Consider the following 14,624-nt stretch of genomic DNA (forward strand, 5'->3'; position numbering starts at 1 on the left):
ATGGGAGCCACTGGTTCACCATGCAGATGGTTGTGGAGAAACTCATCCACAGAGGGCATGAGGTGGTGGTAGTCGTGCCAGAGGTGAGTTGGCAACTGGGAAAATCCCTGAATATTACAATGAAAACTTACTCCGTTTCTTACACTCTGGAAGATTTGAACCACCATTTCAAGTTTTTTGCTCACAATCAATGGAAAACTCAAGAAGTAGGAATGTTTTCTCTGTTAAAGAATTCAGGCAAAGGTTTCTTCGAAATATTGTTTTCACACTGTAGGAGTTTGTTTAACGACAAGAAGTTAGTGGAGTTCTTGAAGCAGAGTTCTTTTGATGCTGTGTTTCTGGACCCTTTCGATGTGTGCGGCTTAACTGTGGCCAAGTACTTTTCACTCCCGTCCGTGGTCTCCAGCAGGGGGATATTTTGTCACTATCTTGAAGAGGGTGCCCAGTGCCCCAGCCCTCCTTCTTATGTTCCCAGAATTCTCTCAAAGCTCACAGACACCATGGCTTTCACGGACAGAGTGTGGAACTTTCTCACCTATATGAAGGAGCATGCATTTTGTCCCTATTTTTTCAAAACTGCTACAGAAATTGCCTCTGAAATTCTCCAGACCCCAGTGACTATGGATGACCTCTTCAGCCAGGTGGCCATTTGGTTGTTCCACACAGATTTTGTGTTGAATTTCCCCAGACCTGTGATGCCCAACATGGTCTTTGTTGGCGGGATCAACTGTCACCAGGGAAGGCCACTTTCCAAGGTATGATGTCTCTCCTTTAGCACATGAAGAGCGAGCTGGCTTTGGACAAGAAAATTATCCCTTACTGCGCTGTGGATTGTCATTTTCAGTTTTGTTTTGCTCCAACCATCTTTGATCCCTCACACAATCGTACAGCAGTGCATCTCGTTAGCCTTGCTTGCTGACAGGTGTGCACACCGCTGCCGCTCTTAGAATCACCAGGCTGCATTTATCATTGTTGTCTGAGACAGAGTGAGAAACACAGTAAGAAATGAAGCTTCATGTTGTTCATTCTTGTATTCCACCTCTTTTTAAAAAGGCTCAGTTTCGGGGAATTACTTCACAAATAGCATGTGTAGTTCCAAACATTCAGAACTATTTTCTTAAAAGAAGTCCCGGCATCAGCCTGGATGTAAGGTCTTCAGCTTCCTTTTTCACCTTCAGGCAAGTGATCATCCTTACAACAGTAAATTTATCATATTCTCTTACAAATTATTTTAATTTTTTTATTTAAGACTCTCATATATGTATAAAATGTACTTTGACCAAATCCACCCCTTTTCTATCCTTTCCAACTTCTCCCGTACCCTGGAATGGCAAGTGGGTTGTTTTAAATGTGTGTTGTTTTAAATGTCCTTCTAACCCACAAATATTGGTAGATATTTAATTCCAGATGGGACCAATCATCCTCAGTTCTTTTTTCTTTCTTTCTTTCTTTCTTTCTTTCTTTCTTTCTTTCTTTCTTTCTTTCTTTCTTCCTTCCTTCCTTCCTTCCTTCCTTCCTTTCTTTCTTTCTTTCTTTTTTTGATACAAGGTTTCTCTGTGTAGCCCTGGAACTCACTCTGTAAGCCAGGCTGCCCTTGAACCAGAAATCTGCCCACCTCTGCCTCTGCCAGTGCTGGGACTAAAGATGTGTGCCACCACAGCCTGGTTCCTTGTTCCTTTCTTAAACACAGATCATTTCTGAATCCTGCCATTTGTCTCAGCAGCATGGTGAGAGGCCCGGGAGCAGAGTGGCTAGGTATGCACACACCACAGTTCAGTGCATTTGGATAATTGCTTTCCGAACTCTGAGCGACTGCATCATTCAGTCAGCTGTATGTGAGAGTTCTCATTTTCCATGGCCTCTTCTGCTCTGGATCTTGTCCAACTTTTAAAGTTTTATCAGTTTGGGTGATGAAAAATTCTGTGTAGCTGTTTCAATGTTTACTATCTGTTTCGGTAGGCAGTTGGGTGATTTACATATTCTCCTTGGTAAATTACACATTGACATCCTTTTTCCATCTTTCCAATTGCTACCAGCCTCTAGAGTTCAGAAATATTAATGCTTAGCAATTCAAATATGTGCTGCACTTTTTTTACTTAAGTGTTTATCTTTTAATTTTTATTTATATGTAAGGGGTATCACATGCATGCAGTACCCTATGGCACCAGAAGAGGGCAGCAAATACCCAGATCTGGAATTACATGAGGCTGTGAGCAGCCATGTGGATGCTGGAAACTGAACTTGGGTCCTCTGGAAAAGCAGCCAATCCTCCTAACTGCTGAGCCACCTCTCTGGCTCTATGACTGTTCATCTTTTAATTGACTTGGTTTTTGTTTTGGGTCGTCCAAATTGGTTAACTTTTCCCTTCACTTTAAATGTTAGCTTTTTCTTTGAAACTTTCTGAATTTTAACACATATTGCTGTTTCTGAGACTAAAATATCAGAATGTTTACACCATCTCCTATGTGAGCATTTTAAATTCCTCTAAGGCTGACCATATTTTTCTGAGAACTGGACCCTATACGGCGTAGGCATCTAAATGTAGTTGCTGCTGAGCGGCGCCTGCGCTTCACTGACCCTCGTTGAGGAGGACGTGCAGCACATCTTTGTCAGGCTTTCACTTTCCACCTTTACCTCTGCCTGCTTCCAGCCTCTCTGCTCTGCCACACTCCTGGGCAGCCCTGTGTTTCCACTGATGGCCTCTGCAGTAAGTTTTAGTATAAACCCCACGCTTACTGATTTCCAAATGGTGTTGGTGATGCCCATAACATATTCTCCCTTAAAACTTAAAACCAGGTGTTGTTGGAGCTGGAGAGACAGCTCAGCAGTGGAGAGATGGTGCTGCTTTTGTAGAGGCCCCAGGTTTGGCTCCCAGCACCCATGTCAGACTGCTCACAACCACCTTTAGCTTCAGCTCCAGGAAGCGAACTCCTGATTCCGGCCTCTGTGGGAACCTTCACACACCTGCACACACACCCGTACAGACACACTGGTACTTATAACTAAAAATACACGCTTGAAAATTGTTGTTGTGAAGCTCCACAAATCAAAACAAACGTTGGAGAAATACTGGTATGTTTCTGATAGTGTCTTATTAGTCAGGAAGATGCATTCTATTTTACGTATTTAGATTTTGTTTAATCCCATTATAACATTTTGTACTTAAAAATTGTCCATTATGAACAAATTTTTTATCTTCATCCTTAAAATGTATTTCTAGGTTTTTATTATTTTAAAGCTATGGTGTACAGGTTAGTTTATTTGGGTTTTGAAGTGGTTATTGGCAGTTGAAGTATACACTTGTCCTTTTATGTTCTATCTGGCCATGGTATTAAATTTCTTTATTAGTTTAGAAGATTTATCAGGTACATATAACATGCAAAGGACCCTGACATTATTATACTATTTAGTTTCTCTTTGGGTTGTGTCAACTTGATACCTCAAGTTATCTGAGGAGAGGGACCCACAATTGAGAAACTACTGTCCCCACATTGGCCTGTAAGCAAGCATGGGGGGCATTTTCTTAATCAGTGATTAATGTGGGAGGGCTCAGGCCATGGGAGGCGGTGCCAGCCCTAGGCTGCTGGTTCTGGGTGGTGTCAGAAAGCAGGCTGAGCAAGGCATGAGGAGCAAGCCAGTAAACAGCATTCAGGCATGGCTTTTGTTTCAGTTCCTGCCCAGAGTTCCTACCCTGCCTTCCCTCGGTGAGGTAGTGTGACCTCGGAGTGGAAAGCTGAAATAAATCCTTTCCTCCCCAAGATGCTTTTGGTCATGGTATTTTATCACACCATCATAAATCCTGACTAAGACCGCCTTTAAGACTTTGGACTGTACTGCTGCTGTAAACTGTTTCAATTAGGAGTCAAGTGAACTCAGGTCAAACACTCTGTTTCTTTGTGTGTGTTTTATAACAGTGGACCTGTGTGTTTTAATTCTTATACTGGCTGATTCAGAGTTTCAAAAGACTTTGTTCATCTTTAAAACAATAATAGGGCAGAATATCAAGAATAACAAGATATACATACGAATTCATTTGTGTAAAATGTGTATAGCACTTTATCAAGTAAAACATATGCATTCCATTAAACAATATAGTTTTCAAAACTCTTATCAGAATTAAAAATATGCTGAATATTAAAATAATTAAGATAATCACAAACTTATCAAATCCTTATGATTATTTAAAATAATTTATAGGGCTGGAGCTATGACTCAGTTAGAATATTGGCAGCTTTTCAGAAGACCCAGGTTTAATTCTGAGCAACCACATCACAGTTTATAACAGTAATTCCGGTCCCAGGAAGTTCTGGTTTCCAAGGGCACTGCATACATGTGGTCCACATATATACATGGAGGCAAAACATACATAACATAAATAATAATTTTCAAAAAATCAAATAAATACATAAAATAATATGTGATATACCTGATTTTTTAAAAAAAAATTAAATGAACTTTGTTATTTAAAAATACTTGCAAATAAATAAAAACATTTTGTACCAAGATTAACCAGACCCAAAGTCAGCTCAACAAACTTCTATCTAGTTAGAGCAACAATTCTGAATGGATGCTGTGCTGAACGTTAAAGACTTGACAATGGGGTGGTATTTTTCTCACATACTGGAGTGGGGTGTATTCGGTGAATGAGAGATTTTCAAGTAATTCACGGGAAAGTGAGACAAGGTTGTTTCTGAAGATTAGAGACTGCAGGGTTAGGCCTTTCAAAATTAAGCTTTGCTTTCTTGTCTTGGCAAGATCAGGCAGGACGTGGGAATGATTTCAAAAATGCAAATAGAAACTACAAGATGCTATCCACACCACCATGAAGATGAAAAAAGAAAACAAAACAAAACAAAACCCCAAACCCAAACGGAAACAACAGGTAAAAATGTCTTTAGAGCGTCTGTGGAACCCAGACACTAATACAGACTTGGAGGGAAGTGAAAATGATGCAGCCCTCCAAAGAGTTGCCTGATGGTTCTCAGCAGGGAACACCAGAACTTCCTTATGAACTAGAAGTCTTTTTTTTTTTAATTTAAAAGGTTTTCCTCTTCATTTTACATACCAACGCAACCACAGTTCCCTGCCCCCCTCTACCTGCTCCCCCCACCTCCCTCCCCACCCCACCCCCTATCCACTCCTCAGAGAGAGTAAGGCCTCCCATGGGGAGTCTGGCATATCAAGTTAAGGTGGGACCAAGCCCCTCCTCTCTGCATCAAGGCTGAGCAAGGTTTCCCTCCATAGAGAATGGGCTCCAAAAAGCCAGTTCATGCACTAGAGATCAATCCTGGTCCCACTGTCAGGAGCCCCATCAACTGCCCAAGCGACACAACTGTTGCCCACAATCAGAGGGCCTAGTTTGATCCTACGCAGGTTCCCCAGCTGTCAGTCCAGAGTCCAGGAGCTCCCACTAGCTTGGGTCAGCTGTCTCTGTGGGTTTCACCCTCATGATCTTGATCCCCCCCCCCTTGCTCCTATAAACTCTCCTCCCTTTCTTCGACTGGCCTCCAGGAGCTCAGCCCAGTGCTTGGCTGTGGATCTCCGCATCTGCTTCCATCAGTTACTGGATGAAGGTTCTATGATGATAATTATGAAAGTCATCAATCTGATTACAGGGGAAGGTCATTTCAGGTACCCTCTCCACTATTGCTTGGAGTCTTAGCTGAGGTCATCCTTGTGGGTACTTGGGAATTCCCCTAGCACCAGGTTTCTCCCTAACCCCATAATGGCTCCCTCTATCAAGATAACCCAAATTAATTGGGTTATTTCAAATAACCCAATTAAAAATGGGGTACAGAACTAAACAGAGAATTCACAACAGGACAATCTCAAATGGCTGAAAGACATTTAAGGAATTGCTCAACATCCTTAGCTGCCAGGGACATGCAAATCAAATGACTCTGAGAGTCCATCAAAAACACTGAGGACAGCTTATGTTGAAGAGGATGTGGAACAAGGGGAACACTCCTCCACTGGTGGTGGGAGTGCAAACTTGCACAGCCACTTCAGAAATCAGTATGGCTGTTTCTCAGAAAATTGGGAATCAATCTACCTCAAGACCCAGCTATACCACTCTTGGCATATACCCAAAGGATGCACAATCATACCACAAGGACATTTGCTCAACTATGTTCATAGCAGCATTATTCATAATACCCAGAACCAGAAAACAACCTAGATACCCCTTAATAGAAGAATGGATAAAGAAAATGGAGTACATTTTCACAATGGAGTATTATGGTTTAAAAAAAAATGACATCATGAAATTTGCAGGCAAATGGATGGAACTGGAAAAAAACTATCCTGAGTGAGGTAACTCAGACCCAGAAAGACAAACACAATATGTACTTAATCATAAGTGGATATTAGATGTAAAGCAAAGGATAACCACAAACCACAACCCCAGAGAAGCTAGGTAACAAGGAGGACTCTAAGAGGGAATGCATGGATCACCCCAGGAAGGGGAAATAGATAAAATCTCCTGGGTAAACTGGGAGCTCAAGGATGGGGGGGTGGAGGTGGAAGGGTTAGGAGGTAGGAAGTGGGGGTGTGTGGGGAATGTACACTGAAAGGACCAATTCCTAAGAAAAACCTGCATGAGGTATGGTTGTCAGCACCATTCACAGCAACCACAAGGTGGAGACACCCATGCAGATGCAGCAGTGGCATGGGAGACAAATCCAGAGATCTGTGCAGAAGGTCCCCTGGATAACTAACTGAGAAGGCTCACATCAGAGCTCTCGGCCTCTCCATAGAATATGCAACTGTCTACAACATCGGGATGTTGGAACTGGGATGATGGTCAACTTCCTTTTAGTCCCTGGGGTGGTCTGTGAAGACCGTGGTCACTCTTCCATCAGCAATTCAGAGGACACAGTGTTTGGAAGTGGAACAAGAATTCACGGCACATGCACCAAGACAAGCGGCATTGCTCATCTGGCAGAGCTGTTCCTAACCACTGACTGTGGGTGGGACCAGGCTAAGGACCCTTCCCCTAGACTTTGGAACCAGTGGCAGCAAATCCCTTGGGAGCACAGTCTGGTGCTCTAAAGAAAATGTCCAGATTTTGCTTTGAGACCAATTCTAGAAATGTAAGATTCTTTGAAACTTTGCTTCCTTTTGTGAAAACTTTTGGACTCCTCAGGGTCAAGTATATTTCTTCACAACTATGTCTAAACTCACATTGCCTGATTCTGTCCAAGAAATAGATCACACACCCTTCTTATCTGGGGAGCAAACGAGTACATCTCATAATAATGTTAGATCACTTACTACTGTTCTCCCAAGTAAATCATTGTCCGGGATTGTTGTTTCTTAGTCGTGTGAGTACACGCCCTCCTGAGGAGGCAGATTTAACTCACTCCCACTTCCTCCTGTGTTAGAAGAGCTCAGAGTCTCCTGCAGCTGGATTGCTTCAGGCTCTGCTTCTGCTTCTCCCATGGCTCCTGCAGGTCTCCCAGCCTCCCTTCCTCTGTGTGTGTGTCTGCTGCTGGTCTCTGGCTTTGCCCAGGCAGGCAAGCTGCTGGTGGTGCCCATGGATGGGAGCCACTGGTTCACCATGCAGTCGGTTGTAGAAAAGCTCATCCACAAAGGACATGAGGTGGTGGTAGTCGTGCCAGAGGTGAGTTGGCAACTGGGAAAATCCCTGAACATGACAGTGAAGACGTACTCAATTTCTCACACCCTCGAGGATTTAAACAACGAGTTCAAGGTTTTTATTGATGTTCAATGGAAAGGTGCCGCAGAGGGGCTGGTTCCTCTCATAGTGAGTCCAGCCCGAAGTTTCTTTGAATTACTGTTTTCACATTGTAGAGATTTGTTTAACGACAAGAAGTTAGTGGAGTACTTGAAGCAGAGTTCTTTTGATGCTGTGTTTCTGGATCCTTTTGATGTGTGCGGCTTAACTGTGGCCAAGTATTTGTCACTCCCGTCTGTCATCTTTGGCAGGGGAATATTGTGTCACTATCTTGAAGAGGGTGCCCAGTGCCCCAGCCCTCCTTCTTATGTTCCCAGAATTCTCTCAAAGCTCACAGACACCATGACTTTCACAGAGAGAGTGTGGAACTACCTCTCCTACATGGGGGAGCGTGCATTTTGCCACCAGTTTTTCAAAGTTGCTACAGACATTGCCTCTGAAGTTCTCCAGACCCCAGTGACTATGTATGACCTCGTCAGCCAAGTGTCCATTTGGCTGTTGCGCACTGACTTTATGTTGGAGGTCCCCAGACCTGTGATGCCCAACATGGTCTTTGTGGGCGGGATCAACTGCCACCAGGGAAAGCCGATTTCCAAGGTATGTTATCTCTCCTTTAGCACATGAAGAGAGGTGTTGTGGAATATTATTTTAACTAGGCAAAGATGTGTTACATTTGTTTCTGCTGCAGAATATTACTTTAACTATATGAAGCTGAGTAAAATAAACAAGAAAAAAAATCTATGTGAAGTTTGTTACATTTGTGTCTGCTGCCTTTGTTAACAATGTAAGGATGTGTTACTTTTGTTTCTGCTGCATTTGTTTAATTATGTAAAGATGTGTTGCATTTCGTTCACCTTGCCTAAGGCACCTGATTGGTCTAATAAAGAGCTGAATGGTCAGTAGTTAGGCAGGAGGGGGATGGGCAGGGCTGGCGGGCAGAGAGAATAAACAGGAGAAAAATCTAGGTGAGAGAAGTGAGAACAGAAAATGAGGGAAGAAGAGAGGGAGATGCCTGGGGCCAGAATTCAGGAAGCTGCCAGCCAGCCATGAAGACAGGAAGCAAGTAAGATATACAGAGAGATGGGGGGAGGGAGGGAAGGAGGGAGGGAGGGAGGGAGGGAGGAAGGGAGGGAGGGAGGGAGGGAAGGAGAGAGGAAAGGAAGGTCGGGAGGCCTGGCTTCGGGCAATGAAGTTGTTCCTTACTGAGCTGTGGTTTGTCATTTCCACTTGTCATTTTCAGTCTCTTTGCTTCAACTAATTCTTTTGACCATTCACACACAGTTGTGCAGTTGTGTGATGTATAAATAGTGCTTCTTGATTTGTGTGTGCATCGTGACGTTCTTGTACATAATCACCAACCTGCATTGTTTTTGAAACAGAGTGAGAAACACAGTAAGAAATGAAGCTTCATTTTGCTCATTCCTGTATTCTACCTCTTCTTTTAAAAAGTGCCCCTAAGAGTTTTGTATGTTCCTTAGTTTTGAGGAATTATTTCACAAATAGTATGTGTAGTTCTAAACATTCAGAACTCTTTTCTTAAAATAAGATCCAGCGTCAGTCTGGACATAAGATTCTTCATCTTCCTTTTTCACCTTTCAGTAAGTGATAGCCATCTTCTAATACTTGAAAATTTAATGTTATTTTTGTTATATATGTGAATATATATATATATAGAGAGAGACCTCATAAATGTATACAATATGGTTTGATCAATCCACCTCCCACTCTGTGTTCTCCCCTCCCCCTTTACCTTTTCACCACAGTGTGTTGTTTCAGATGTACCTCTGTCTTTTTAACCATCTAATATCGATCGACGTTTACTTCCAGGACTAGTCATCCTTAGTCCCTTCTTAAACTCTGAGCATTTCCTAATTCTGCTCTCCTCTCAGGAGTACAGAACCTCGGGAGCAGCATTTCATTAATTTTGAACATGAAAAATTCTGCTTATCCGCTTCAGTCTTCAGCGCCTGCTTCCCTGGCCAGTTGAGTCCTTTGAGTTCCCTCTGGGGCGAATAGCACGCTCACATCTGGTAACCGACAATAGCACACTCACATCTGGTAGCCGATGTTACCAATTACCCTCCTCCGAAGTTCAGGAATAGTGGCACACAGCCTTTCAAATATGTGCTCTTTTTTTTTCCCACTGTTTTTGTTTGTGGGAGTCCAAATTGGCTAACTTTCTCCTTTGCTTTAAAAGGTAACTTTTTCTTAAAATTTTCAAGACTTCAACATGTTTTGTTTTGTTTTGTTTGAATCTCAAATGTCTGAGTGTTTTCACCATCTTATGTATGAATGTTTTTAATTCCTGTAACAGTGATAATTTTTCTGGATCAGCTTTTTTTGCTTACATTTTTAATCGAGACAGAATTATATTATTATCCCTTTCCTTTTCCTTCCTCCAACCCCATCCATACCTCCACTCTCAAATTGATAGCCTCTTCTTCTTGATTATTATTGTTTCGTGTGTGTGTGTGTGTGTGTGTGTGTGTGTGTGTTTCACGAATATACAAATAGAGCCTGCTGAGTCTGTTTTCATTGTTTGTGTGTATATGGTTTCAGGGCTGACCACTTTGTATTGGACAACCAATAAAGGTCTCATGCCTGGGAGAGGCTAACCCTCCAGCTCTCAGTAGTCATTAGTGGCCTGTAGTTCTTTGTCTAGCACTAGGACCCTGTGAAAATTTCTTTTCCACATTAGCCTGTCCATTGATATTGCCATTGTTCCGGTTTCGTTTACGCCAGACAGTTTCACAGCAGATTTCCTGGTATTCTGTCTCTTACGGTCTTGGTGGTCCCTCTTTCACAATGTTCTTTGAGTGGTAAATGAAAGACTGTGATGCAGATATATCCTTTGGGAGAAAAGTTGTTTCACTGTCTGTGGTGTGTGCGATCATGTGTGCGTGTATGCATACATGCATGCGGGTGTGCACTCAGGCTAAGGATCCTCCCCTCACACTTTGGAAGCAGAGGCAGCATTTCCTTTCTGAGCAAAGAGTGTGGCAGTCTGAAGAAATCACACCCATTTTGCTTTGAAACCAGTTCCAGAAATGCAAGCTTTTTTCAAAACTCACTTTCCCCTACTTTTGGGATACTTGTGGAGTCACACACATTTCTTCATAGCTATTTTTAAATTGCCTGATGAAACATTGCATGCCTCTGTCCAGGGCTAAAGGTTTTAAGCTTTCTCGATCAGGTAAACATACAATTGGCAGCCCAATGAAGACTGCTCATTTGTTATTGCTCTTATTGGTTACCCACTGTCAGGGAGTGTGCCTTGATGGATGTGCAGTGAGTGCATGCCCTCCACAGGGGAAGGTTTGTCCCTGTACTCTTCCTCCTCCCCCTCCCGCCCCCACCCCCCAAAAAAATCAGAGCAGCAAAGACCCAGAAGCTGGATTCCCCTGGGCTCTGCTTCTCCCATGGCTCCTGCAGATCTCCCAGCCTCCCTTCCTCTGTGTGTGGGTCTGCTGCTGGCCTCTGGCTTTGCCCAGGCAGGCAGGCTGCTGGTGGTGCCCATGGATGGGAGCCACTGGTTCACCATGCAGATGGTTGTGGAGAAACTCCTCCACAGGGGGTGGTGGTAGTCATGTCAGAGGTGAGTTAGCACGTGGGACAATCATTGAACGTTATGATGAAGTCCTATTCAATTTCTCACACTCTGGGGGATTTGGACTGCAGATTCAAGATTTTATTGTCAAGGGAAGACACAGGAAAGATAGTAGACTTTTCTCTATTAATGAGTCCAGTGAATGGTATTTTTGAATTTTTTTTTTGCACTGAAGAGTTTGTTTAATGACAAGAAGTTAGTGAGTACTTAAAGCAGAATTCATTTGCTGCTCTGTTTCTAGATCCTTTTGATAAGTATGGTGTGACTGCTGCCTAGGATTTTTCACTCCCATGCATGGTCTTCAACAGGGGAATATTTTGCTGCCATCTTAAGGAGGGTCCTCAATGACCCCGTCCTATTTCTTATGTCCCCAGAGCTCGTTTGAGATTCACAGACACTGTGACTGTCAAAGAATGAGTGGGGAACCTCTCCACTGCATGGGGGAATGTAGTTTGTGCCCTCGGTTTTTCAAAACCGTCTCAGATACCTGTCACAGTGCATGACCTCTTCAGCCACGTGTCGGTTTGGCTGTGCACACAGATGTGGTATCGGAGTCCCCAGACTTGTGATGCCCAACTTGTGATGTCCCTGACTCATTGGTGGAGTCAGCTGCCGTCAGGGAAGGCCACTGCTCAAGGTGTATTATCTCTCCTTCATGAGTTAGGGCTACAGCTCCCTCATGAATACTTGCCTAGTATGCGTGAGGCCCTGAGCTTAATCTCTAGTAACCCTACTGTGCCGGCTAATTTTATATCAACTTAACATAAGCTAGAATCAGTTGGGGAAAGGAACTCTCAGTTGGGAAAATGCCTTCATAAGGTTTGCTTGTAGGCAAGTCTTTAGTGCATTTTCTTAATTAGAGATTGATTTAGGAGGGCCCAGTTCATTGTCCTTGGATAGGTGGTCCTGAGGTGTATAAGAAACAGGCTGAGCAAGCCATGAGGAGCAAGACAGTAAGCAGCACCCCTCCATGGCCTCTGCTTCAGTTCCTGCCTTCAGGTTCCTGCCCTGGCTTCCCTCAGTGATGTACCCATAAGGTGTAAGACAAAATAAACCCTTTCCTCCCCAAGTTGCTTTTGATTATGGTGTTTTAACACAGCAATGGAAACCCTAAGACACCGGTGAATCAGGCTCTGGACATTGAGAAAGAAGAAATTTTGTATTCAACTGTATCTTCTCATTTACATTCACTGAAATTAGGATTTCTGGTTCAGAATCACTTCATGTCAGTTTTTTTTTAAATGTAAACCTGAAGATTTTATAAATCTGTCCTTACTGATAAACATATGTAGTCATCTATCATTTCTTGGCGTCCTTTCTTATTACTGTTCTGAAAAAATAATAGCAAAAACCAGAATGCGAAGAAAACTTCTTTGCTTGAATTCTGAGTTATTCCATATGGGAGCAGTCTTAAGAGTGTTGTTCAAGTCTTGCATGCTTGCACATGCCTAATGTAAATCATTGCACATGAAATTAACATAGAATCCAGTGTCAGGGTTAGCTTAATATTCTTTATTTTTTCTTTTTTATTTTCCAGTAAGTCCTAGACATTATTCCAGGCACTTCCTGACATTTCCCATTTAAATGATAAAAGTTTCTATTTTGGTGACATTACAGTTCTGTTTGATCAGCCAGTGTGGATAGAGATTTCTGAACTTTTGCTTTTTAAGAATGAGACTATGTGAAGTACTCTTAAATGCTCTCCATACATTCAGTGTTTCCACACACTTGGCTTATCCCCATAGAGTGTAAGGTGGGTAGGTTGGGTGGTATACACACCTCTTCATTTTTAACATGTTTGAGAAACTAATTTCAAATCTTCACACTAACATGAAGAGATTGTGGGAGTTTTTGTCCTTTCATATCATCTCCAAATCTTAATATTATCTAGCTTCTAAAGTCTGTTGACTTTTCTGGGCAAATCGTCCCACATAGCACACACCTTAGTTCTCACTGCTTACTTTCAGGGGCATGTTTGTTGTTCCCATGTCTTCTTTCGTGAGCTATGTATTCACATGCTGTAACCAAGACAGGAGTATCTAATGATGAGCTCCTTTGAACTCCCTGAGGACTAGGCATACTAATGCTTAGCATTGTTATATGTTCTGTGTATTTCTCCACTGATGGCTTTTCATCTTTTCCCATTTGGAATTTTTCCTTTGGAGGAATCAAATCAAAGAAATTTATCTTTGATAACATTTGTGCTTCAGCTTTTTAATTTCTTTACCAGCCAAACATGTATACACATTTTCTCCATGCTCTGGTTAAAGCATTTGATTCCTCCACTGTTGACAATTTTATTTTACTTTCTGGCAAGAGATTTTTAAACTATAGTGTAAAGGGTACATGGTACGTGTTTTCTCAAAGGACAGCTTTAGTGCTATTTACTGTTAGTTCCATTATTTGGCCTCTAAACTGAAATGCTTATTTATTGTATTTAATTTTCCTAATTCCTTGCATCTGCTACTCAGTTATTTTCTTGTCCCACTGTCTGGCTTATCCACGTGTGATCAGAACCTATCCTGATTAAGACACTTCATAGTAAGTTAGTGTCTGGGAGATATGTTCCTAAGCTGGACTTTCATTTTTCTAAATTTCCTTGTTGAGCTCCAGAATACCCTTTCCTCCTTAAAATTTAAAATGGTTTTATTGAATTCTAAAAAACAACCAGCCAAACAAACAAACAAACAAAAAAAATCCCAGCATACCACTAAGGCTCTGTTAATTTCATATGAAATATATTTTTGTCTAATTTGAGAAACATTAGCAGGGGTTTTCTTTGATATCATTCTATTCAGAATTAGTCTGATTTTTTTACTGCTTCAGATCTTATTTTATGTCTGTTGTAATAAAAAGCACATATCTTTTTATTACAATTTGTTCCTAGGTATTTTATTGGCTTGGGAGAAGTTATGGTACAAATGGTTGATTTTCCTTTTCTATTTTGAAGTGGTCATCGATGAAGTACAGCTTTGCTTTTGGCATTTTGTGTATCTTGTGTATCGCCACATTCCTAATCTCTGATTAATTTTAAAAGGCATTAGGCATATAGTGACATATGAACAGTTTCCTCTTCTGAAATCTATAGCGCTGATTTCCTTTTGCTAGAGCACACAACTCTAAAACGTTGTGAAATAATAGTGTTGGTTCAGGCCGTTTAAATTGTGATGCAATCACTTTCAAGTAAAAATGTCTTGATAAATACAAGCATAACATTCTTGGTGAGTACATTGTACCTAATCTTTGGTGTCTTATCTCAGTGTACAGATTGGTTAGGGGTGGGTTGTTCTTTGTTATCTATTGTTCTGACAACCTACAAGG

The 14,624-nt window shown here is 41.9% G+C and overlaps 1 protein-coding gene and 1 pseudogene across 3 annotated transcripts in view; both read left to right on the forward strand.

Annotated features, from left to right (window-relative positions):
* Positions 1-14,624, forward strand: part of LOC114697897 (UDP-glucuronosyltransferase 1-6) — a 104,137-nt gene that overhangs the window by 26,733 nt on the left and 62,780 nt on the right. Inside the window, exon 1 of one of the 3 annotated variants that reach the window (XM_037210087.1) lies at positions 91-755. The exons of 1 other annotated variant lie outside the window; for it this stretch is intronic. In XM_037210087.1, the coding sequence (XP_037065982.1) occupies positions 120-755 (636 nt within the window). In that variant the 5' untranslated portion in view covers positions 91-119. Of the gene's footprint in view, positions 1-90; positions 756-7,378; positions 8,294-14,624 lie in introns of those variants that run through there. One more of the 3 variants, XM_028876296.2, reaches the window with a different exon arrangement.
* LOC114697837 lies at positions 11,081-11,860 on the forward strand (annotated as a pseudogene).

This window comes from Peromyscus leucopus, chromosome 13, assembly GCF_004664715.2.
Source record: "Peromyscus leucopus breed LL Stock chromosome 13, UCI_PerLeu_2.1, whole genome shotgun sequence".
NCBI lineage: Eukaryota > Metazoa > Chordata > Mammalia > Rodentia > Cricetidae > Peromyscus > Peromyscus leucopus.